The 25,245-nt window shown below is 41.7% G+C and overlaps 3 protein-coding genes across 8 annotated transcripts in view; 2 read left to right on the top strand and 1 right to left on the bottom strand.

Moving 5' to 3' along the window:
• Positions 1 to 14,391, top strand: part of usta (uronyl 2-sulfotransferase a) — a 45,057-nt gene extending 30,666 nt beyond the window's left edge. Inside the window, exons 1-8 of one of the 3 annotated variants that reach the window (XM_061269615.1) lie at positions 255 to 387; positions 3,357 to 3,400; positions 6,597 to 6,752; positions 7,989 to 8,068; positions 8,140 to 8,293; positions 11,785 to 11,882; positions 11,955 to 12,112; positions 12,190 to 14,391. In XM_061269615.1, coding sequence (XP_061125599.1) covers positions 375 to 387; positions 3,357 to 3,400; positions 6,597 to 6,752; positions 7,989 to 8,068; positions 8,140 to 8,293; positions 11,785 to 11,882; positions 11,955 to 12,112; positions 12,190 to 12,482 — 996 coding nt within the window. In that variant the 5' untranslated portion in view covers positions 255 to 374 and the 3' untranslated portion in view covers positions 12,483 to 14,391. Of the gene's footprint in view, positions 1 to 254; positions 388 to 3,356; positions 3,401 to 6,596; positions 6,753 to 7,988; positions 8,069 to 8,139; positions 8,294 to 11,784; positions 11,883 to 11,954; positions 12,113 to 12,189 lie in introns of those variants that run through there. The other 2 variants (XM_061269616.1, XM_061269614.1) reach the window with 2 other exon arrangements.
• A 478-nt stretch (positions 14,392 to 14,869) lies between these two features.
• Positions 14,870 to 20,580, top strand: tpd52l1 (tpd52 like 1). Of its 3 annotated transcripts, XM_061269617.1 has the most exons (8): positions 14,870 to 15,029; positions 17,822 to 17,937; positions 18,010 to 18,158; positions 18,621 to 18,722; positions 18,912 to 18,944; positions 19,527 to 19,565; positions 19,670 to 19,730; positions 19,825 to 20,580. In XM_061269617.1, the coding sequence occupies exons 1-8, from the start codon at positions 15,011 to 15,013 to the stop codon at positions 19,945 to 19,947; spliced, it is 642 nt and encodes a 213-aa protein (XP_061125601.1). In that variant the 5' UTR covers positions 14,870 to 15,010; the 3' UTR covers positions 19,948 to 20,580. The 3 variants fall into 3 exon arrangements, with proteins under 3 accessions (XP_061125601.1, XP_061125602.1, XP_061125603.1); XM_061269618.1 differs by lacking the exon at positions 18,912 to 18,944; XM_061269619.1 differs by lacking the exons at positions 18,912 to 18,944; positions 19,527 to 19,565.
• Positions 20,292 to 25,110, bottom strand: hddc2 (HD domain containing 2). Of its 2 annotated transcripts, none has more exons than XM_061269621.1 (6): positions 24,962 to 25,110; positions 23,393 to 23,514; positions 23,226 to 23,328; positions 23,102 to 23,170; positions 22,843 to 22,981; positions 20,292 to 20,726 (listed from the first exon to the last, which is right to left on the bottom strand). In XM_061269621.1, exons 1-6 carry the CDS (start codon positions 25,022 to 25,024, stop codon positions 20,632 to 20,634), a joined length of 591 nt encoding a protein of 196 aa, XP_061125605.1. In that variant the 5' UTR covers positions 25,025 to 25,110; the 3' UTR covers positions 20,292 to 20,631. The 2 variants fall into 2 exon arrangements, with proteins under 2 accessions (XP_061125605.1, XP_061125604.1); XM_061269620.1 differs by having other exon boundaries at positions 23,393 to 23,526; positions 24,962 to 25,103.
• Between the last annotated feature and the right edge of the window lie 135 nt (positions 25,111 to 25,245).

Raw genomic sequence — 25,245 nt, 5'->3', positions numbered from 1 at the left:
TCTAATTGAATGTGTGTGTGTCTCCCTTGTTCAAGTGGAATCATTGAGTGTTTCTTTTCCCCGCAAGGAATGTCAAGCCACCGAGGAAGCTGCCAGCAATTAATCTTGCGCTGACGTCAGCTCCCATATCCATTTTGATAAATTTTTCTTCCTTTTTTTTTGGTGGGTCTCGGACTTGTGTCACATGACCAACGAAGGGGGGGATCCAATCCCCCCCCCCCAACAGAGCCAAGAGTCTAAAAATGGCCCTCAACTTTTATTTTGTTGCTTGTGACTCAGCAGGAAAACCGCTTCATCTGGTAAACAACTTCTTCCAAGGGATTCAATTAAAAAAGGAATGGGACGAAACTACATTTTTGTTAGATCTTGGTGTAATGGCACAACACAGTGAGTAGCAAGTTTTGGGCTCAATCATTGTGTGCTTCCCTCACACCTCACTTGCTTTTATCCTCTCTGCATGACTTGGCTACCGCTTTGAATTCGGAGGAATCAAATCGTCTGAGCGAAAACGATTTTTTCCCCACCGTTGGTCCGAACGCAAATGGAACGTTTACGAGAGTCGGTTGTTAGCCGTCCGTAGGCGTGAATGGTTGTCTGCTTGTGACTCAACCCAGAAATCATGTTGATGTCAATGAACAGTAAATTAGGATAGTCAGGCCTTGAAGGTCTTCATTCCACAAACAAATTGTATTTTAAAATTTCCATTGGATTTTCCAGCTCTGCTCGGTGGTCAGTTTCGGTGGTTCCGTCCATGTCCCCAACCTAAATTTTGGTCGTCCGACCTCTGCATTGCGGTCTGGAGCACCTGCAAAAACAAAGCGACGGCGCGGCTTGTTTTATTTATATTGGACTTTAATTTCCATTGACATGACTAGCCAAGACCGTGACCCTCCTATAATTAGGGAGGTGGTGGAGCTTTGGGGCCGCTTCTCCAACACACCTAATCAAAGGGCGGGGTGGTGACACGTATGTATTTAAGCGCCTGTATATAAGTACGTACTGTGTTTGTAGTACATGGTGTCAATTGTGGCCCAAATGTTTAGTAAAAGCAGGTCCGTGTTTCTAAGTTTAAAAGCTAGACAGTACATATGAATTTAGTACAGTGTAGTTTGAAGATTTTCTTTTTCCAAGTGAAATTAATTGAAAATAAATGTACTCATCTTTTAAATGAGCATACAAATTAGTTCATTGTTGGCAAGCTTTTTGCTTTACAACTCTCTGGTCAGTTTGAATATTACAGCTTATTTTGACTCACTTGCAGCTGGCCTTGGACTTTTTGGCTCCCGATTTGATCAGGGATTTCTATTTTATTATTATTTTGCTGACTTTTAAACCCGCTGCCGTTGTTATGAGTACGTATTTTTTTGCTGTCATTGGCGTAGTAATGTGTAAAGCTAGTATGCTGTGCTAGTGTGTGTTTATTTTGAGTTAGGTTAAGTTGTCCATTTTAATACTTCAATACTTGCTTTCACTAAATACTATACTTTGATGATTGTTGGTTCCTGGTTGGTGGCTGTACTCCGGGACATCATTGGAGCATGAAGCTGTCATTTTCTTTCTAAAAATAGCTCTCAAAAATCAGGAAAAGATCTTGCTAACTGTCTAAACGGGGAGTGCGCACACCCTCCAGACAGCAGTGTGTGGTGAAAGATGAGAAGGTCTGGTCTTGACACTTGCTGAAGAACCTGTAATCTGCTTTTACATAAGCGGAACATTCTAAGCCAGCAGTCTGGTGACATTCCGAGTCCCCTTTGGCTTCATCATCAAGCGGCACTGCGACTTCCTCAGTGGCCTCGCCTACTCTCATTGACGTTTATGGTTCTCGAGCGTAGCGTCTCATTCTGGGTTGTGATTGGCTGTTTCCGCAGTACGATTGGGAATTAAACATTCTTGAGGAAAATATAGTTATTGGAAACTGTGGAGACTTTTTGATGAGCTGTAGTGGTTTTGCGGCCATATTGATAGAGATACTTATTGGGGCCGCGTAGCTACAGGCCAGCAGCAAAGCCATAAATCTTGTGACCCAATAATCCAATTAGGCATTTAGCTACATGCCGAAGCGCTGCCGCATTCCACTTAGCTCGGCCATTAGTCACTTTCTGACTCTCACACACGCACACACACACACACACACACACACACACACACAAAAACACGTTTGACTTGTTTCCCCTTGTTAAAAAGATACTAAGAGGCTGACTCTGTCTTCATTAGTTGCGGGCAAGAATTTTAATCAGCTGGCTGCGTTATTATCACGGATGATAACCCAGCGGGGGGATCAATCGTGTTAACGCCATCAGGCCTTGTCGCAGCATTACTCGTAAGTTCGGAGGCCTTTGGTGAACTCGGGATTTTTTAATTCCTCCCCCCGCGGGGTCAAAGCGAGGTGGAACCAGATGACTGAGTGCTCTAGTCATCTTCATTTCATTTAAGAAGAGACCAAGTTTGAATTGTTTTAATCGGGCATCTGATGTAAATTGTCTCACTTTATGGAAAAACAAAATGTTTTATTTAGTTTTTTGTGCTTCTTTCTTTCTTTCTTTCTTTCTTTCTTTCTTTCTTTCTTTCTTTCTTTCTTTCTTTCTTTCTTTCTTTCTTTCTTTCTTTCTTTCTTTCTTTCTTTCTTTCTTTCTTTCTTTCTTTCTTTCTTTCTTTCTTTCTTTCTTTCTTTCTTTCTTTCTTTCTTTCTTTCTTTCTTTCTTTCTTTCTTTCTTTCTTTCTTTCTTTCTTTCTTTCTTTCTTTCTTTCTTTCTTTCTTTCTTTCTTTCTTTCTTTCTTTCTTTATTTATTTATTTATTTATTTATTTATTTATTTATTTAATTGTAGCATATGCCACAGGTCACTCGCATTAAGAGCCAAATGGGAAAACCTTGGCTGTGCGTATTTATTTGTATCTCATTTCAGAAGCGCAACATTGTTCTCTTATGTAATATTTCCTTTCCTCGCAGCTTTTATTCTCTTGCTCGCTCGCCAATTTGTCTCCCTCGCTACTTGGCTCCCTCGTTGCGGGGCCGCACCACCTGGATGTCAGGGAAGAGGGAAAGCGTGTGTTGTTTGTGGCCGCAAGAAAAGGCGGCTGTCTGAAGTTAGCGCCTCCTTTTAGAAGCAGCGATGAAAAAGCCTTGAATGAGCTCAATTGTTCCCACATTGAGCATCTTTGTGCAGGTTAACTGTACATGTCGCTCCTGTTGGGAGGATAGAATGAAATGCAGTGTAGCTGTCCAATAAAAAGGTTTTTATAACATTCATAAAAGCATGTTGCTATGCATGTTTTTTGGACAGTGAAAAAAAATAGCATTAGCACGGGCCTTGTTGCTAACTAGAATTGATGGAGTCCACTTCTGTTCTTTTGCAGGGTCATCTACGTACGAGGATGACCACGGACCTCCTGCTCCAAGAGTAAGTCCCCCCCCCTCCCTCCAAGTGATTAGAGCAGGGGTGGGCAAACTACGGCCCGCGGGCCACATCCGGCCCACGGGACCGTTTAATCCGGCCCGCCAACCCTGAACAAATTGTATTATTAAACTTTTTTTTTTTTGGTCATTTTGCCTGCAATGACTGCGTTTTCCCAGTAGATAGCGAAGCGCTCGCCTGCGCATTTACTACCGGAAGCCGTGTCAGAAAGCTTGGTGCACACTCACAAGTGCGTGTACGTACTCAGTAGTACGGACTTGGCGCACTCTCGCTCTATTCGTATCAGTCCCGAATTTAGAGCGTGGGCTTTGACGACAGCGTTCTTATAATTCGCGCACTGAGCTTTCAGATGCAGTTTTGCGCTAAAGCCACCCACAAACCTTCCCCTGGAATCCTTCCATTAAAATGAGTGGCCCGAAAAAAAGAAGTGAGTGCCGAGTGTTTAAAAAAGAGTGGCCAATTTGGCTCGACGTACGCGACGTGACGTTCAGCCACATCAACATCAACCCGTCACAGATCAAGGTAAACGGACCAACACCTCGGATCTCGCCTAAGAATTGCCACAACAAATTTTACTCCAGACTATGACGCACTAGCAAAAAAGGGACACCAACAACACTGTTCCCACTGAAAATGAACGGGAGGCTCTCAAGTTTATTGTAAAAAAATGCATTTTGAATATGATTTGTACACATAGCAGGGATTGAAACTAGCGACCATTCTCATTTTCAAACAATGCAGGATGCTCAAGGACATTGATGCACCACCTATTTGCGACTAATCTTAACCTGTAAAGTTCTTAAGGCTTACTTTAAGCAAGTGTTTCCCGTTTCCTCACCTCTGTTACCAGGTGTTTGCGAGTTAAAACTCTGCTCTGATTTTCAGATACCCCTCACCGTGTTGCTGTTTTGATTACTTTATTTGGATGTATGCTTTCACCGATTTTTCAAGATGATATATTTGGTCAGTATGTTTGCCGTTTGATGTGATCCCATAAGATAAACATTTTTCATTAATCTGACCTGCAGGCACTGAAGTGATGGAGATTGTTATTCATAATAACAGTGTCGTGTTTTATGAGAATCACTGATAGCAGTTTTTTAGTGAATTATTATTTTTTTTAATGCTGTTAATAAATGCATTTGTTTTCAAAAAACTTGTTTGGAATATCCATGCTTTACTACCTACTAAAGGCCAAGATCTTCTATGCAATGACCTTTACAGGTCGCTTATATGACTTCACACAACGCCTATACCATCTGCTCCTGGTCCGGCCCTCCGGTCCAAATTTAGAACCCAGTTTGGCCCGCGAGTCAAAAAGTTTGCCCACCCCTGGATTAGAGCGACTGATTGAAACAAAACCATGTCTCGTTAGACAGTTTCAAATTCAAAACAACAGCCAAGAAAAAGATCAATTTCCCGACTGAATATTAATGATGCTGATTGTTCTGCAATGTTTTTGCACAACCCAAGAAAATGAAAGTCAGTACTCCGCCGCACACTTCCAGGAAGCTGATTGAGAAACTAAAAAAAAAAAAAGGTGTTACGTAACATGTTTTCCACCCTGCCTGGAGCTCTGACACACACGCTCGCCATTTCCTCAACTTGAACTCTTCTCAGCACCTTTCTTAGCCGCACACATTTTGACCCACTTTCAGATATGAACTTGGCTCATCTCCCGTATGTGGAAAATTTTGTTTAAGCAGCTGTGACAGGTCGCTGTCCATTCAAGTGTCTTTTATGGATTTCCATTTAATGGCTTGGACAAGCTGTGATTGGCATATCCAACATCTGACACATTACTGCACGAACTTAATAAGTGTGTCATAACTATTTTCTTCTTTTTTTGCTCTTTGTCACCGCAAAAAATTACTGGATGTTTATTTTAAATGATGCCATGTGATGGCCCTCTTGAAATTGTTGCTCCCGAATTTGAACTGCCTGTTCCAGACAAACGGACAAAGTCAGAAAAGACCAAACTTGATCATAACCAGACTATCTTTTTTTTTTTTTGTAGCATCTACTTTAGTCATATTTTCAAACACGTGTACAAACCAAAGCTGGGGCGCATTCTTGTCATGCCAGGTTATGTGTAAAGATGTTATTCCGAGCGTTGCACGGTTTTTCCAAACACTCTAAACTGTCATATGAAGGTTATAATCATTGGCCACATTTACTCGAATCCCCTACACATTTGCGCATGCATTGTCACGCACAGATTGCAATGCAAAGAAAAACTCATTTGGGCCGGGCGTTGACAAAATACCCTGGGGTGGATGTAGCATTCGCCACTAACTGTCTGGAAGTTGATGATGGTAAATATAGAAAGAAGAAGAATGTCTTTACTTTGTCGCAACAAGTTGTAAGCAAAGCGCCACGCTTGTCAAAACGTGCTTGAACTAGTCCAAGTGCTGACCGACGCGACAATCGACGAATCACTTTTTCTTTTTTTTTCTTTTTGGCATGTGCACATTCACACCTTGTTGGCACATGGAGACAATTTTGTTTTGGTAGTCTAAACGACCAACAAGAAGTGTGGCTCGCCTCGCTGTTGCTTTCGCGGGCTCCCCACCATCCGTTCGGAACTTGTTCGCAGTTCTGAGACCAACATTTTATCTGTGATTGGTGGAAAAAGTCAGAATTGGTTCTGAATGGGCTGACACATGGACCCCCAGCCCCCCAACACACACACACACACAAACACACACACCTCCCCCACACCTCCCTTAGGATAACATTATTACAATTCCAGACTGGGAATGTTAACAAAAATTCATCACTCCCTGGATTTTCTTCCCATCGGGAAAAGGAGATAAAGGGAAACATGCTTTTAAGTACTGCATCAAAACTTTTTTGTAGATACTTATCAAGTTATTTCCTCATCTTTTTCTTTAATGGAATTGTTTATCTCTTCCTAATCCGTGACTCACTTCCTGTCAAACTTTGTTACTCTCACTGTTACATTTGCTGCAACAAGGAGTATCATTGACCGAAATGTGCATTGTTTTTCCAAATATTTTTGTGCTTGGCTGACACTTGTCTTCAATTATTTTCATTTTGTTGTCATGTTGTTGACTCAATGAGCCGGCTTAACTGGCGTGTCATGATCGGCGTCACTAACTTCAATTTTTATTGTTTATTTATTTATTTATTTTCAAGTTTATTTTATTTGTGTTCCCAGGTCCTCCCGTTCCCAAGTCAGGTAGTGTACAACCGCGTGGGAAAATGCGGCAGCCGCACAGTCGTCATCCTCCTGCGTTTACTGGCCGAGAAGCATCGCTTCAACTTGATCTCATCCGACATTCACAATAAAACGCGGCTCACCAAACACGAGCAGGTGAATCATCGTGGTAATTTTCCAGGCTATTTATTGCTGGCTTTTACACACATGTAAAGAGACCCCCACAAAAAAATGCTCCACAAAAATTACATTTTACCAACCCAGAGTTCTTCTTAGCATTCCCCGTGCGACTAAATTGAGTTACCAAACAAATCAAACCGCCCGAGTCATGCTGTATGAAAACCAAATGCAACCTTACTGTGGCATAAGACCCCCGCACAGCCCCCCCCCCCCCCCCCCTCCCTTCTTGAGTCCTGCGAGGACGCCACGGGGCGCAGGAAGAACGGAGGGGCGGGGGTTGCAGGTATGCTTGGAATCTCTCCACATTTTCCCTCTAGTGGCCCAGCTCTGTGAATGAGAGGCAGTCTCGCCGGTCTTTTGGGTTAGGTCAGAAAACACGCACACTCCCTGCCAAATGTGCTTAGGGTCTACACATACACCAGGAAAATGAGTTTTGCACTTTACGGGGGGGGGTCATCAGGGGTTAACATTGGGCTAATTGGTCTGGACTCACTATGGAGTCTATACAGATGGGATTTCGGGATTCTATACTTGCTCTAGCTTTTAATAAATGCGAGGCACGATTCCCCAAAGCGGAGCAAGTGGAAATGTACTGAGCGGGAGTATGCCCAAAGCTGACTGAGGCCCAAGATTAAGAGCCTTGTGTACATAAACAAATATACATATTGCCGCCGCTATGACATAACTGCCGGTTTATAAGAGCCACCCATTCAAAAGGCCGGGGGCAGATAAACGCTGCCCTTCACTGAAAGGCTCCCCAGTAAGAAGACCCATTCAGGTGGGAACGACGGAATATTAGCTTTTTGCGCCAATGTGACCGCCATAAAAGCCGGAATTGGCTGCATTTGGGGGGAAAAAACGGTGAGCGGTGCAACGAGGACATTTAAACTAATGAGCAATAATTCTTGTGTATGTAGCTAAAAGTAGTGACTAGCTACCGCGGCGGGCTAGGTGAGGAACAACTCTTTCTCAGCGTACACGTGTGAAGGAGCTAACCGAAAAATGTACGGCAAACGTCTTTTGTGAATAATATGTCGGATTGCATAACCTCCAGTTGGCATTTGCGCAGCCTATGACATCACTGTCATATTTCACGTTTGCTTTGGCTGCCGCCAGCGCGTGCTCCGTGCAGACCTTGAAAGCCCTCAGGAGGTTCTTTCATTCACGACGGAGGGAAGAAGAAAAAAGCTCATGTTTTCTTTTTATCTTCAGGTGGATCTTATGAAGAACATCAGTAATATCCCTCAGCCCTTCCTCTACACACGTCATGTGCACTTCCTCAACTTCAGCAGGTGAATCAACCCAGTTGCGTTGGCTTGTTCTTCTTACCGGCGCTATTCAACTCGAACTCGGTCTTTGTCAGGTTCAAGATCGAGGAGCCCGTCTACATCAACATCATTCGCGACCCCATCAACCGCTTCCTGTCCAACTACTTCTTCCGTCGCTTCGGCGACTGGAGGGGCGAGCAGAATCACCTCATCCGCACTCCGCAGATGACAGATGACGAGAGATATCTGGTAAGATCGCAGATTTGTGCCTCGCGCATGTTTTGACGTTCCTGCTAATGTTCAACATATTGCTATTCTGGTTTTGTTTATTTATTTATTTTTATCGTCCAGTCACGTAACAACCGACATGTACATCTGACGATTGTCACGTTAGCGGCCGCTTCCTGCATGCAAATCAAAGTGGGACCTGTTTTAGTTTGAAGCAGTCTACCCAATAATTAAATCCACTTTGATTTCGATTAGAGACCCGATTTCAGTTTGACCACATTACAGACGACATGTGCCTCACAGATCTGTTTAGAAGATTTTTTTTGGGGGGTGTTCAGCAGCATGAAATTAAAGCATAGACATCATCCCATAATAATTTTGTCACACAGATTATAACGCTATATGATCCGCAAATGATATTTTTCAACATCCACGTCTTACAAATAACGCAGCACATGAAGTGTCCTTAAAATGTCAAACCCACACCAGCACACCAGAGGTGTTAGTGTAAATGGCTGTCAGCTGCCTCGACCCAGCCCACGTGGTCCCGAGACATTCCTGTGGTCACCGTGCATTTTTCCCGGCATGTGCACAACATTTGGATGCATATTGTGCACACGGCCCTGTTGGACCTGCCACAAAAGCATGTAAACACACCATCTCAAGACAAAACGGCTTGTTTGTTTCTTACCAACCAAAAGGGGATTTTGGTGACGGTCGCCGTCGGGGTGCAATAAAACCCGAAGGTGAATTGATTAGCGTTAGCTCATGATCCCAATCCGGGAGTCTGGTAGTCATCCAAATTAGGTTTGTTTTACTTTGGCCCAGCTCTGTACTCTACTGGCGTTCGTGTTGTGTGTTTATGTCATCAGTATACAGTGAACGCCCGTTTAAAGCCAGGATATCTTCCAGACCCACCCGCTATATAAAACTAATCCTCATCAAAACACACCGAAATTTATTACAAAGCATTGTATTGGATTAAAGAAAAGAAACTATCCAAAGTACAATTAAAATCGTAATATAATAAAACACAGAGAAATGATCCTCACATATAAGCCAACCCAAGAAAAGATATTTACACCATTGCTTGTTTTCCATGAAGTGCACTGAGAGTTAGTTTGACAGATTAGCGCCTGTTTTGCTCCATTTTGAAAGAGTTTTCAGTAGGCCTAATCCACACAGAGAATGGTGACAATGAGCTCGAGTGTGCACGCTGGTGCTCTCCCCTAAATACTAATGACTTGTCTGAAGAGGGTTGTGTTGTGTTTGCACGTGAGTGCGCGTACGACGGACGTGCGCAGATGTATATTAATGAGCCTTGAAAAAAACAAGAGAAATACAACAATAAATATTATGATTTATCATTTTTTTGTTTCCCTGTGAGAAGAGAGGGGAGGGAGCAAGACAAAAAAAAAAAACACTGCAAAACACAGATGCTTTTTTGCTCTGTTGATTAATGTGCGTTTTTTTTTCTTCTCTAATATATAATGCCAGTAGGTACTAAGTAGCCCCAAGGATAACTGCTCTTAAGACTTTATTCACCCAAATATCTTTTTAAAAATGTTTTATTTTTCCTTATGGTTATCATACCAATCTGAAGCCTCTTTAAACGAGAAAAGACAGACTAGTATTATAACGGTAAATATTTTGCCCCTTGCCTTTCTCTATGGGGGCTCGAGGGAGTTATACCGTTTTTTTCCATGTATAATGCGCCCCCATGTATGCATGTCGATGCTGGAAAAAGGCCTGTACCCATGTATAATACGCACCCAATTTTTTTTTTATTTTTAAGTCCCAATGATCGTCACACTCGCATCTGGGTGTGGTGAAATTTGTCCTCTGCATTTGACCCATCCCCGTGTGATTTTGATCCCCATCCCCTGGGGGAGAGGGGAGCAGTGAACAGCAGCAGCGCCGCGCTCGGGAATCATTTGGTGATCTAACCCCCCAATTCCAACCCTTAATGCTGAGTCCCAAGCAGGGAGGCAATGGGTCCCATTTTTATTGTCTTTGGTATGGTCTTAACTAGGCTGGATGTATTTTTTTTGTTGGCGTTGATTTCTCCGACTGCCCATAAAGGCACCACCGTGATCAGTTAGGTTAAAATGAAAAGAGAGGAAAGTGATGTGCGGACATGTGAAAAAGGCGGCTCTGTATGGGAGAGAAGTTGAAGAGGAATAAAAACACCCTTGGAAACCAAAACTTGCCCCTCGTTGTGACTCGGAGCGCAACAAATGTTTCGAATTTGTGTAGGGTACATTGTGACAGCAAACGAGCAGGTGATCGAGCAAGCGTCTGATACGAGAGCATTGCGTTTGCATGGAGCGTGTTTGAAGTGAACAGCAGAGACGAAAGGAACAAGGCAAAGTGTTGTGAAATAAAATATTACCTGTAATACGCATTCTGTTATTTGCTGATTGAGACTGCTAATTAAACTGTGAATTGAAACTAATAAACTGAACTGTCGCTCTTTATATATCCGGTCTGCGATGGAGATTGAAAAACAAATAATATTTGACAATAACACACCATCAAGGATAGCACCATCGCATCAAACGACGTGTCGTCAATTATGAATTTTACTGACTAAGTGTGTTGGGCAGGATGGCTGAATGCGATGCGCGATTGACGTGTCTTGCGCATCCATTCTACGCATCGGATCCATAGTGCGCATGCACAGTGATACTGCCTCCGTATGACGTCCAGTCCGCGATGGCGATTAAAAAACAAACAATATTTGACAATAACACAGTTTTCTGTTCCTGTCTTTGGTAATGTCACCCTGTCTTTTTGTTCCACGTCTTTGTCGGTCAGTCCTGTTGTTGGGTTTGTTAGAGAGTTATGTTAGTTTACCAAGTCTGTGTTTTGAGTTCCTCCAATGAATCCTGGTCCAAGCTGCACTTGGTCGCCCTGCTCCTTTCCACACTCCATCCGTGACAAGATTTTCTTCAAAAATTGTTGTACCATGATTTTCTTAAAAAGAAATAATAATAAAAAAATAGAAATAATAATAATAAAAAATAATTTAAAAAATGTACCCATGTATAATGCGCACCCTAGGTTTTAGGACAATAAATTAGTTAAATTTTGCGCATTATACATGGAAAAAAACGGTAATCCTCGCAGAATCCACCTGGCACATGTATTTGACAGTAGCAATCCTTCCTCTTTCTCAGGAATTACCTCAACCCAGTAGAGACCCCAAACACCTGAAAGGGATTTCAGTCGTTTAAAAAAAAAAAATCATAATGGAGATTATTTAGCCTCGTGTTGGTTTCCCTCGCCAAGGTTGAGGCCTGCCTGGCTGCATAAAACTATTGCTTTGGGTCCCTGTGATTAAGAACGTCCCTCAACTGAAGTCATTGAATAGTAAAATTGCTCCTTAAGTCATTGCTGAGTGCAGCTAGGGTGAAATTGTGTGAATGGCTCTTATAGCAGGAATTGATGCACGGCTCCCTCTAGTGGGCAAAAGGAGTCAATACAGTCCAGCTCTGCTTTTTTTCTTTCAGGACATAAACGTGTGCATTCTGGAGAATTACCCAGAGTGTTCCAATCCCAGAGTCTTCTACATCATACCGTACTTTTGCGGGCAGCACCCGAAATGCAGGTATCTGCAGACCCCTCAATGTCATCTTGTCAGGCACATCTATTATTCCATATTATGATTTTTGTCTGTCAGAGAGCCAGGCCCATGGGCTCTGGAGCGGGCCAAACAGAATGTACTGGAGAATTACCTGCTGGTGGGTATCTTGGAGGAGCTTGAAGACGTGCTGCTCCTGTTGGAGAGGCTGCTCCCACACTATTTTACCGGAGTGATCAACATCTACAAAAGCCCCGGTAGGTCCTCCTCGGTACAGTGCTAGCCTCACGTACCTTCAAGTATATGTCACAACAAAAAGTGTGTTTGTATGTAGATCACAGGAGGATGGGCAACATGACGGGCACGGTACGTAAGCACACGCCCACCCTGGAAGCGCTGCAGGTGCTCTACCACCGCATGCGCTACGAGTACGAATTCTACAACTTCATCCGGGACCAGTTCCACCTGACCAAGAAGAAAATCGGCCTCAAAACGGACGCCCACCAGCCGGCCTACTCGCTCGACTTTCTCCGGGAGCTAGACCTCCGGACCCCCGAGCCCCTGGACGAGGACGAAGAGCTGGACACGGATATGGAGGACGCAAACAACTGGCTCATCCATCAATAAACACGTTTGTTTTTGACAGCAGTTGCACGATTGCCTACTCCCTCAATGGAGACGACGGCCTGAAGGCGATGACAGTTATGAAGGTGAGGTGCAGACTTGCAGAGGGGCTCAGCGCTGGGGACGACTTGGATGGAGGTTATTTAAACGTTGACTGAAGATCACGAGGACTAACGCTTAACTCGGTTCTACATGAAGCAAGGCTTTCTTTCTTTGTGTTTGTTTTCCCACGTTGCTCTTCAGCGGTTATTGCTGCATTCTCCAGGAGAGATGAAGCACAAGGCTGTGGAGACGTAGAGTGGGGCTGCACAAGAATAGCCGTAAAAGATAACAAGGTACATCATGGTAAGAGTTGATATCTGTTTATGTATTAGGAAAAAAAACAAAGCTGAGAAGCCAAACATGAAGAGTGCCAAAATTGTTTTACGCTACTCACATATCGAAACAGGAAGCTGTATCCAAGTGCGTTTCCACCGAGCGACACAGTTTGATTCAGTTCCGTGCGGTACGTTTTTTTTTTTTTTCAAACAGTTGTGCTACAAAACCTGAAGCAGATTCAGCCAAAATCAAACTGTACCGCTTGGTAGAAACGGAACTATGATTGATTTGTGTGTTTTGTTAAAAGATGTTATCTTTGTTAGGAAAGGTATAAATGAGGGTTAAAGCGTATGCACTCCATTATGAATTCAAAGAATTCCAGCAAAGTGCGCAAGTATGACTGAGTTTGACTGAAGTAGCTTAGCAGAGATTTAGTTTGCTTTCACTTTGTTGGGACTTGAAGTTGGCCAGAGTTATTTGTTAGATTTTCCCGTGCAAAGTTGAAAAATATCAATACAAGAAATTCCAGCGCAAAACAAAATTAAAAACCTTGAAGTTGAGGGTACCTGCTGCAAAATACGTTTTGCTTTGAAGTCCTTATTTTGTTACGGGGGGAGCTGTGATTGTACAAGAAAAGATGTCATGAGATAACAGGCAATTGCAAATGGAAAATCTGATATTTATATATTTTTAAGAAAATAAAATCTCTTATAGAACATGTAAATTTTTTAAATAGTTTTACCCCTCCCACACACTTTAAACACATTTAAACTTGTCAAAACACACTTCAACCTATAGTATTAAAACGCACTTTTTAAAGTATTTCTTAGCACCTCTCTTGCTGTCAAGAAATGGGAGACTATATTGTATAATATCACTTTGAAGAAACAAAGACAAGACTCGCTCACAGTGCATTAAATAAGAGGTCAAGCCTGCTTGCTTCAAGCTTTTTGCTTGTCACTCCCAGAAGTTTACTACAGTATGTTAGCTCAATATAATGCAAAATGCTATAGACAGGCTAACAGACATTAGCATCAAGGATACGGTAAATGTAAACTGTTACATACACAAACAGTGAATACAACAATACTCACAGTCTTATAATCTCTTTACACTGTGGGAACGACTAAAAGTTTGAACTAACACAGAATTGTTTGTATATCTGAAATGTTCTTAAGTAGGGCAGTGCCTGTATACTGTAAAAAAACAAACAAAACAAAAACCCATCGCTTTAAAACCATCAGGATATATATATAGAGAGAGAGAGACTTCCACTAGCAGATAAACGAAATATTCTTTCACATTTACAATAACCTTGAATAATAACTGCGCTCGGTCGGTCCTATCCTAAAGTTGTCCTGCTTTGTGTTCACCTTTCTTTTAATTTATTGTTCTTATTTTCTATTCGTTTCTATGCATTCCGCATCCGTTTCTCAGGAAGGAAAGACAAAACTGTTGTAATAATAATTGTATCATTTCCAAAATGGCGGCTACGAAAAAAATCCCAGCATTTCACGGGAAGCCTTTGGATGAGTTGATGTTAAAAATAGGCAACATTTTACACTCTTCCAAAATAAACTTCCTCAGAATAAAAGAGCTTGTGTGCTTGTTCCTTTGTTTTTTGTGTTTGGGATCTCATCACAAACGTTTGAGTGACAGTAAAGAGACCAAATAAATGTAATATAATGTGCTGATGCTGCTGCATGTATAGATTTGTAATACTGCATATTTATTTTCCAAAGTTGCGGCAATACAGTTTTGGTGACTCAGCAAGCCCATTGGAAGAGGTTGTTTATGTAATGACATTTGTAGTCAGCAGAGAGCACCAGAGCACCAAAACACGACAGGAATCGTTTTTATACTTTTCAACACCTAAATAAAGATTTGGCGCCCCGAGTGCAACATGCATTAAACTACTAAACTTGGGATCTTTATTTTTATTTTCCAAGAGTACACAAATAGTAGGATTAATAATGGATTACATACTAAATAGAAAACAAACAAAAACGTACGCGGAAGTAACTGGACGTACCAACGAGCGGCGCGTGCGTTCATTGGCCCGTGCCGATGCTATGTCCCGCCTCTTGGGCTGTCCTATCTCGTGACAAGCAGCCAAAGCAGAGAAGATATCAGCCACGAACTGACCCGGACGCCGGTGCCAACCTCCTACCGACACCGTGACGTGTCTGCGTGGGACTGAGTGGCAGTTCGACATGGAGACCAGGCAACAAGGTAATTCAATGTTGGCTCTTATACGTGGCTTATTTGAACGGAGAACCCCCCCGCTACTGTACTTGCTGTCCTCAGACTCTAAGGCTTAGAGCGTCCACGAGTTTGCCACAAAAGATAAACGTCGGGTATCCACAACTTCATTTCTTCATAGAAGCTACCAAATGTTAAAATGTAATAGATTTGACCTCATTCGGATCACAAATAGCGTTCAGTTAAAGCCATCACAGGTGAACTTGATTTGACGTCATCACTTGCGACCACTTCATGGCACTTTTGCTGTTTTCGACTTTACACACAGAGGCCAAGCTTGTGTACATAGCCCCTGTGTGTCCACTAGCCAAGCGTTGCTATCCATCCAACAAAATAAAAGCTTTGTGTTCATCTTTTAAAAAAAAGGCCCGTATTCTACCCCGATTACATTTGCAAGTAAATTTCAGTGATATCGGTTGTGGCATTTTTGCTTGGTGAGGTCACAAAAACTGGATCGACAGGTTACTTATGTACCCTCTGCCACTGAGCGGGTGAGCATTTCCTTGTTCCACCCACTATTGGTGGCATAGATAACTGAACCGGACCTATTGGCCTTTTTTTTTTTTTTAGTCATAAGTCTATGTTGCTGTGCTTCTCATTTGATTAGTTCAGGTCTGTCAGATGCCGTTTGTTGATCGAGTTAGTTAATTGCATTCAAGTTACAAGTGACTCTCTGTTTTGGTGGTAAGCAGTCTGTCAATAAGCTAGTGAGGCACAGCTTCCAAACTTTCCGCACGCTGAAATGAATTGACCTTTTTTTTTTTTTTTCTTTTTCTTCAAATATGCACCCTTTGGTCTTGCACTCCAGTTACTGTATGACCATCCCCAGGCCTCTGATTTAGTTTCACCACATGACCCAAATGGGAATCTTGTGACCGGAGAGGTATTCAAAGCAACACAAAAAAAATGCAGAGGGAGGCCCGAGACAAATGACTGCACTGTATGCAGTTCTAAGTGCTACAGTCAAGTCTCTCCTTGTCAAATTAAAGGCGACATGCAGTGAGTCCTTGACTTGTAAGTGCCCCAAATTGCAAGATTTTGGACTACAAGAGCCACCATTGTTTGATCTGTTTAAAAAGAAAATGTTTTGCATTGACACCATGGTGTTTTTTTGTTTACTTTGGTCATGGCTCACCTATTTTATAGGGTTGGTTACATGAGCTTCGTAATGCGAGCCCGAGGGCACTTTGATGTTAATTCCAAACGACAATAGAGAGCAGTAGAATGTAAAAATGGTTAAAAAAACAACAACCTTCTGGCTTCATAATTAAGAGCTTTCATTTCCTGGGAATTGTCACACATTTGTGCTTGTGCAAAGCCCAAAAGGCTTCCTTCCTGCAACTCAAATGCGGAAGTAGACATTTTGACACGAGACTTGGTGAAAACCGTTGACACGGCAGTTCTAGCCAAGGAAATGGCTCAGAGGAGTGCTGATGTTGTCGCATGTTTCCTTCAGTCATTGTAGAGGATTTCCTTGAATATAAGCGTGAATTATCATTTGTAATGGTCATTAGCTCCACAACCGCCTGCATTTTTAATGTATTGTGGTGTGTTTTTTTTTAATTGTTTTTATTGGTATTCAATAGGGGTGTAAATCGCGGGTTTTGTCACGATACGATATCATATCGATATAAAGAACTACGATACGATATTTGCCGATATCTTAAAGCCTGCTGCGATTCATTCACGATATATCGCGATATAGTGCTCTACGATCGTTTTTTTTTTTTTTTTTTTTTTTTTTTAGTAAAAAATATAGAAAAATATCCTGATTTATAACAATTCATTCGCAAAATCAACAAGGTACTGCAAACTCTATATTTAGGAAATGACAAGAGTATTGTAGTATACAAAGTGCTTATTTTAACACTGAACTTTGATGTCGTGATTTTTCTTTAAATGTGCGGCGAGATTCGTGGTCCCTGAATATTTGATCACCGCATGGCAGGATTTACAAACTGCACGTGTCTTGTCCGTTGAGCCATCTTTTCTTTGGAATCCAAAGTGCTTCCAAACGAATGACTTGAAGCCTAAAGGGGAGCAAATGTCCTCGTCTTTTTGGACACTAGCCATAGCACCAGCCCAGGAGCCGCGTACTAGTTGTCGACTCCCCTTTCACGTGCCTGCTCTGCTCACAACACAACAACGCCGCGGCGCGCACTGCTCCCGGAAAGAGGAAGCAAGCAACAATGAACTGGATTTCAAAATAAAGTTGCGTCTAATGTCCGAGGTCAAACACGGCGATATAAATCGATGTTTACGTTTAGCATCGATGCCAATAAATCGTAGAGCATTATATCGATTAATCGATGTATATCGATGAATCGTTACACCCCTAGTATTCAATTAAATGATTCGCAATGTCCGCGTGTGCATGCGACTATTCAGAAGTGTCACTAATGTTGATCTTCTACTTTGTGCTACATCAAGATGGACCTTATGTCACAGGTACATATAGAAAAAATCTCTTGTGCATGTGTACGCGTGTGTGTGAGCGACATAATCCACGTCTGTTAAGATGGCTTACGGCAGGCTGCAGCCACACATTATCTAACAGTTTGCCGTGGGAGGGATTCAGAAAATATCCAAACACATGGGAACACAACACTTGAATGTACCATTAAAAAAAGTACAGTAATGCGAATTGCTCTAATCTCTTACTGGGTCAACACATAAATGGGCAAATTTTCAGGCCTTTGGTGGCACATTAACATCGTGCGTGCGTGTGTGCGTGCGTGCGTGTGTGGGTGCGTGTGTTTCAGAATTTCTTGACTCTGAACCCCTGAGGGAAGCAGATAAACACGCGTCGGACCTCAACCTTAGCAGCTCTATCCTGACTGAGGAGGAGCGAGAGGAGATCCAATTGGAATTAGCCAAAGTACCACCGCACAGTGTCTATGGCGGCGTCGTTTGGGCGATAACATCAGCTTTTTGTTGCCCCCCTGCGCAGCTGGAAGATGAGATAAGCACGCTGAAGCAGGTGCTGGCGTCCAAAGAGAAGCGGTACGCCGAGCTGAAGCACAAACTGGGCATCACTCCTCTCAGCGAGCTACGCAGCAACTTGAGTCAAGGATGGACGGACATGCAGAGCTCCACCGCGTAAGAGCAAATGGATACATACGCACACGCACACACACAGAAAGCGTGATGCTCAAAACATTGTGTGTGTGTGGCACTTTGGAAAATACAATTACTGTGGTCCACTCGTGCTCATCAATAATGAAGCACAGTAATGTAGGATAACAAACACAGAGCTAAGTGTCTCACATCAATTAAAGGATTGCATGAATCATTTTGAGTGTTGACTTAACATTTGTAAGATATGTGTTGTAAAGTAAGCAAGGTGGGAACGAGTGCACGAAAGAAGGGATAAAATAATGTTTTCACACGTTTTGAAGCCAGTACATAATCTAAAAGTCACAGACAAGGGGATGGGGACCTCTAGTGGACAAAAGTAGTATGTGCACCTCAAGGTTTATTAATCTTTTCTAGCCGGATAATCAATATAACGCTCATGGATTGCTCATGTTCATGCAAGGCATTTTCTTTTGTGCTTCTCAGATACAAAAGAACATCAGAGACACTGAGCTCGGCGGGTCAGAAGACCACAGCGGCTTTCAGCACACTGGGCAGCGCCATCAACAGGAAGTTTGGAGACATAAGGTGCACTGCAACATTTGCATATGTGCTCAGCTTATATAAATTAAGATCATTCATTTAATTTACCTTTCACTTGTGAGCGTTCGTGTGTTGAGCTAATGGCTAAGAATTACGTGAGTGCATTAGCATGTACACTTGAAGTTGAACTGAATCTCATCTAACTGAAAAGGAACAAATGTATTATTCATACAGCATGGCTGGGCTACAGTTACTATTTCCTAGGAGGTATGTGTGTGCGTGTGCGTGAGCGTGCGTGTGCGTGTGCGCGTGCGATTATAATGCATGTCTATATATGTTTTTGCCTGACGCGTGTTTCTGATTTAAGAACATTTCATATTTAATCACCACTAACTACAAACACAAGCTGTAATTTATGATTGATGACAAAATAATTGAATGATTACTTTTAAAACTTTCTCACCGCCTTGCATTCAGCTTTGTTGTGATCCGTCTTTGTGAAGTTTTAAGCCTCATTTCTCATGTTACGGTTTTGCTTGTTTAACAACTGACAAAGCTCTACTATAGCATATTTAAAACATATTTAATGGTCTAGTTTCAAACATTCATATTTTGCCTCCTCCTGCATGCGCTCAAGGTCCGGCTCCATAGGGTAAGGACTTGAAGCTGCTATCATGTATTATTATTTTATTTACATTATCTTTTATGTTTTATGCAATACTATGCTTGATTTCGCAATGTGCCCTCTTAGTCTGAACTCCTTCCTCTCTAGTTTTTTTAATGCCTCTCATCTGCCTCCATGTGTGCTAGCCACTAACTCTGATCATTAACTCCTCTCTCTGCGAACAGCTACTCCATCTCACACTCCATGAGCATGCCTGCCATGAGGTAATTGTATGAATGTGCAGTGTGTGTGAATAGAAATGAAGAATGACCATACTAAATGGGAATTACATTTGTTGATTTTTATTTTTTCTATTTTTTTTCCCCAGAAACTCACCCAGCTTCAGGTCTTTCGAGGAGAAAGTTGAGAGTACGGTGTCGAGCATCAAAGTGTGTACAAATAAATGATTATACATTCCACGTGCTTTAAATGTATTGAATCTCGAGTCTGTGGCTTTTTCCCTTTCTACTTTACATTTGGTAGACTAAAGTTGGAGGTCCCGTGGCAGGAGGAAGCTTCGACGATGTCCTCTCCTCCACGGCGAAGGCCAGCTCACAAGACACGCCCACAAACAACTTGACGGACACACCTGAGAGGTCGCAGTAGTAGACTGTGTTTGTGTCATTTCGTGGGATCATGTTACAGTATATTGAAATACACTTTGTGATTGGTTTGGCAAATCAGTACATCATACAGTACTCAATAGTTCTCGCCACTAATTCACTTTACTGTGGTCACTTCCTTCACTTTATTTTGAACAGGAACAATAAATGTATTGCGCAACATTTATCGGCTGATATTTTCAAACATTGATGTTTTTTTTTTTTGCGGGATTCCCATAACTGCCACGATAAGAAAGAAAATCTAATTGAGCACTCCAGGCTAATTTAATAATGCTAAAGGGGAAAGATAGATGTAGACAATGTTTTTGGTCAAAGTAATAACGCTAATTTCAAATTGAGACAGAATATATTTTATTAAATTTTTGTAACAGAATAAAAAAATAATAATTCTTGGCTTGATAAATGTTATACATTGGGTAGATTTTTAAGGGGAACAACAACTTGTTTTTACCTGTGATCAAACTTACAATCCAGTTTTCAGCCTGCTTGAAGTTATCTCTGTCTTTAATATTGTTTGTCGTAGTTGAAACGTTAACACAATGAACAGATCTTATGTTGAGCTACACTCAAGTACATCTCAGATCCCGTTTTATAATAAAACATTTTTTAAAAACGACACTTGATGCATTGAATGTTGTGGTGGTTGTGACACGTTTGAAGTGCATTGCTAGTTCCCAGAGTTGTTTTTTTCAGTCATGTGACTTCTCCTTTCATCATTCAAGGCCTTCGCCAGCTGGAGAACATCGGGATGTTGGAAACAACCTGCAAAGGCACAAAAAAAAAATCCATCCAAGTAAAATATTTTCTTCAATAAACACTAATTCAGTGCCCCCAACCTGTTTTGCGCCACGGACCGGTTACGTGTCAAATATTTTCACGGACCCGCCTTTATATAAATGAAAAATACATTTATATAAATAAATAAATACATTTATAATATATAAATAGGATGAAATAAAATGATGATGGCATAAAAACAAGTATAAACCACATAAAAATAAAACTCACCATTACATTGAATTAGTGGGACACTGGGCTTGTTTCTCAGAAACGAGCGGTGTTACAGGTTAACTTGCTCCCATGTTATCTTGCTCCCCGTCTCCAGTTGCGCTCGTTAGGGTAAAGCGTTGTGCGCAATCTTGTTTTGTGACTGCAGATTCGTCACAAGTGACATGGAACTTGCCTGACTGTAAAACTTTTCAAATTCTCAAAAACGTTGAACTAAACTTTCGTCTAGTTTACATTTCCAACTGACGGCAAGAAATTGCAAACTCAAAAAAAAAAAAAAAAAAAGTCATAAGCGGGATTTGAACCCGGGACGCAAAGTAATAAAGAATAACTCACCGGCCATCGGCTTAACCGCTATGCTATCGTACATTCACTGTGGCCAAAGCTAATTACCCGGCGAGGGTACGAGTTGATCTGATGGCTAGTGTACACCCGCCCATGTTAACTTGCTCCTCGGAACCAACTTGACATGGTCGCGTTCCCAGGCTTCACGTCAACCTCGCAGTAGGGCATTATGCATTTATGACATGATCAACTTTCTAGACACATAAGGAATGGGTCCAACCACTAAAGCATATGTGTCAAACTCACGGCCCGCGGGCCACATCCGGCCCGGCATGCAATTATATCTGGCCCGCGAGATCATTTTATATTATTGTTACTAATGGCCCGACGATATGAAGCGATGATAACACAATAAACTACAGATCCCATAATGCAGTGCTTTCGCTGCCTTGCCGAGCGTTTTTCCGCAGCAATCAGGACAAGTGCTTGTTGCTGCAAGTTATTGCGAAGCTAGCCCCTCATGATGCCGAAGAGAAAAGTTGATTCTGAAAACAGAGCCTTTAAAAACCGATGGGAGGTTGAGTATATGTTTACTGACATTGCCGGTAAGCCCGTTTGTCTCATTTGTGGCGCTAATGTGGCTGTATTGAAAGATTTTAATCTAAGACGGCACTATGAAACAAAACATCTGGATAACCTGAAAGACCTGAATGCAGAGCAGAAGATACAGAAGGTAGAAGAGTTAAAGAAGAAGCTGACATTCCAGCAGACGTTTTTCACCCGTGCAAAATCACAAAGTGAAGCTGCTGTGAAAGCGAATTTTATCGTGGCAGAGGAGATCGCCAAAGCAGGCTGTTATTGCTGAAAAGCACAAATCGTTTTTATATTTCCAGGTTTTGTTTTGTTTTGCAGCATGTTCATATTTCTATCTTGTATAATTTTGACAGGAGATATTTTTATGGAGAGTAAAATCATTTGGGATATTTAAAATTTAATTTTTATTTAAAATGACATAAAAGCAAAGAAAATCAAACGTTTTGATTCATTATTTTAATGTTTACTTGAAGTACAAGCACTGTCACCATTTTAATTTATTTTTATAGTATCAGGCGGGTTTTTTTGCAGCATGTTCCAATTTCTAACCTGTATAATTTTAACTGGATATATTTTTATGGAGATCAAGTTATTTTAAATTAAGTTTTTAAGTTTAAGTAAATAAAGTTTAAATTTATTTAATCCAGAATAACATTCCGATCTGTTTGTATTTATATTTATGTTAAAAGTTAGTTTTAGTGTGTTCAATAAATGTTTGTTCTGTTTTGTGTGTTTTGAATTTTGGCCCCCTGTGCAATTGAGTTTGACACCCCTGCACTAAAGCAATGGTGTCACCTATGTTGACGTGAATTAATTAATCGTCGATAAAAAAAAATGTTGTTGTTTTTTTCTGTGCGGCTTGGCAGCCCGATACCAAGTGACCCACGGACCGGTACCGATCCGCAGCCCGGTGGTTGGGGACCACCGCTCTAATTGACACCAGGTATGTCATCTATTGTGAAAATGAATCCCAAGCAGATGTTGTGCTCACCTCGAGTGGAGTCAAAAAACTCCTGAAGTTTCCCCGGCATCCCCTCTAGCTCTTCATACTCGTGAGCCTGCAGGATCATCTCCAGACGGTCAAACTCTTTTACCAGCCTCGCCTCTGCGCTGCTCTGATGCTCGTATTCCTAATTAAACAAAAAATTCCGTTGTTGGAAATGTCAGATCCAATATTGTATAACAATCTTAAAGGATAATTAAATCTGACAAGGCCTGAGGATAAAGCCAGTAAAGCATTCTAACTTTACCTCCCATAGTGCATAAATCTCATCTCTGAGGCTATCTGGCATCAGACTTGAAAGCTGCCTCATGGCTGCCTGAAGGAAAATACATTATAAATAAACATCATTTGGAGCTGCGCCGCCCGCTCACCTCCTCCTGCCGGTGTTTGTCTGCTTTGCTGACGTTGTCTGACGGCGCGATATCTCCCACGATGCACTCGGCCATGTCATGAACCAAAGCCAACTTGATACACCTGAGGGGAAAAAAAGAGAATAGCGATTACTCGCTCAAAGGAGACCAACTGCAAATTAACTCACTTGTCCTTATCCATTTTAGGATCTGTGATGACCAGAGACATCATGGCCATGCGATACATGTGGTCTGACACACTTTCTGGGTTCTTCACCTTTCTGTACACCCAGCCTGTACGTGGGACCCTCTCCAGGAAAGACTAGAGTTATCGGTTGTGCATATTAAAACAGCATATATCTGTGCCACAAAGTCGAAGTTTGTTGTAACAGGTTTAGCTTTGAGGGCTTTGAGGGGCAATGCTCTGGGCCTGTCAAGGTGTATTTAAAATCTGATTGCTTAAAGCAGGGGTCACCAAACTACGGCCCGCCAACCCTAAACAGATTGTATTATTAAACTTTTTTTTTTGGGTCATTTTGCCTGCAATGACTGCGTTTCCCCAGTAGATGGGGAAGCGCTCGCCTGCGCATTTACTACCGGAAGCCGTGTCAGAAAGCTCGGTGCACACTCACAAGTGCGTGTACATACATGGCGCACTCGTGCTCTATTTGTATCAGTCCCGAATTTAGAGCGTGGGCTGTGACGACAGCATTCTTGTAATTCGCGCGCTGAGCTTTCAGATGCAGTTTTGCGCTAAAGCCACCCACAAACCTTCCCCTGGAATCCTTCCATTAAAATGAGTCGCCCAAGGAAAAGCAAGGTGGACACAGTGCCGAGCGTTTAAAAGAGAGTGGCCAATTTGGCTCGACGTACGCGACGTGACGTTCAGCCACATGAACGTCAACATCAACCCGTCACATATTGAGGTAAACGGACCAACACCTCGGATCTCGCCTAAGAATTGCCACAACAAATTTTACTCCAGACTATGACGCACTAGCAAACTTTAACAAAATAGACAGCGGTGTCTACAAGCCTACTGGAACCTACAGAAGGATTATAAGAACTTTAAGAGACTGCTCATATGTGTCAGAGAGATTCTGCTCTGACAACTGAGCTGAACTTTTATCTGTTAAGATTGTGCATGGCACAACAGAAAGTTAATGTTACATGGCTTTTTTTTCTATGAAAAACCCAGATGTTATTTAGTTATTATTTATTTCCTGTTTTTTCTGTGAAGAACTCAGAGAGGGTTATTTAGTTATTATTTATTTCACTAATAGTGTTATTATTTGTTTCCTGACTTTTTTTCTGTAAAGACCTGGAAAGGGTTATTAAATAACCGTTATTTGGTTATATGTGTGGCTTTCTGGAAAACAATAAGTTTTTTAAGCTCCCCTACGATCGTCACACTTTTTCTGTTACAAACTGACGCCGGCCCCCCATCAGAGAAGGGAAAAGTTATGTGGCCCTCACAGGAAAAAGTTTGGGGACCCCTGGCTTAAAGCAACAATTCATTTAACAAGTTTGAAGAACCATATCCAACGTTGTTGCAGGAATTTTTAGTACGATATTAAATAATTTATTTTAACTTAACATTTGTATTCCAGTCGATCGTTTTATTTTGATTAATGACAATTTCTGTGAGGTTGTAGCAGAAATTCAAAGTAAAATGAATAGGATTAAACCCTTGAGGTAATACAAACTAATTTGAAGAATTGTACAGAGACAAATATAAATAATTATTAGTGTCTTACTTTAAGATGGCCAATTAGTTTTAGAAATTGGAGCATTTTCATGTTGTCGTCGGGGGCCGCCATGTCTTTTTACTTCTTCTACGCTCAATATGCAGAACACAGAACGCACAGCGCCGTCAATCTATGAAAGGTACTCGTGGGATTACATTTATAAATACACAATAATCGCCTATATTCAAAACATAGTATGTGTATAAGGAATACAACTTTAACCCATTTCACATTTCGGTTGTTTAACGTACATTTTTAAAGAAAAAAATATGCTCGACTTGATCGGCGGAAAT

The sequence above is a fragment of the Syngnathus typhle genome, linkage group LG22 (assembly GCF_033458585.1).
Source record: "Syngnathus typhle isolate RoL2023-S1 ecotype Sweden linkage group LG22, RoL_Styp_1.0, whole genome shotgun sequence".
Lineage (NCBI taxonomy): Eukaryota > Metazoa > Chordata > Actinopteri > Syngnathiformes > Syngnathidae > Syngnathus > Syngnathus typhle.
Note: the sequence above shows the minus strand (reverse complement) of the source record. Positions and strands in the feature narration are given on the sequence as shown.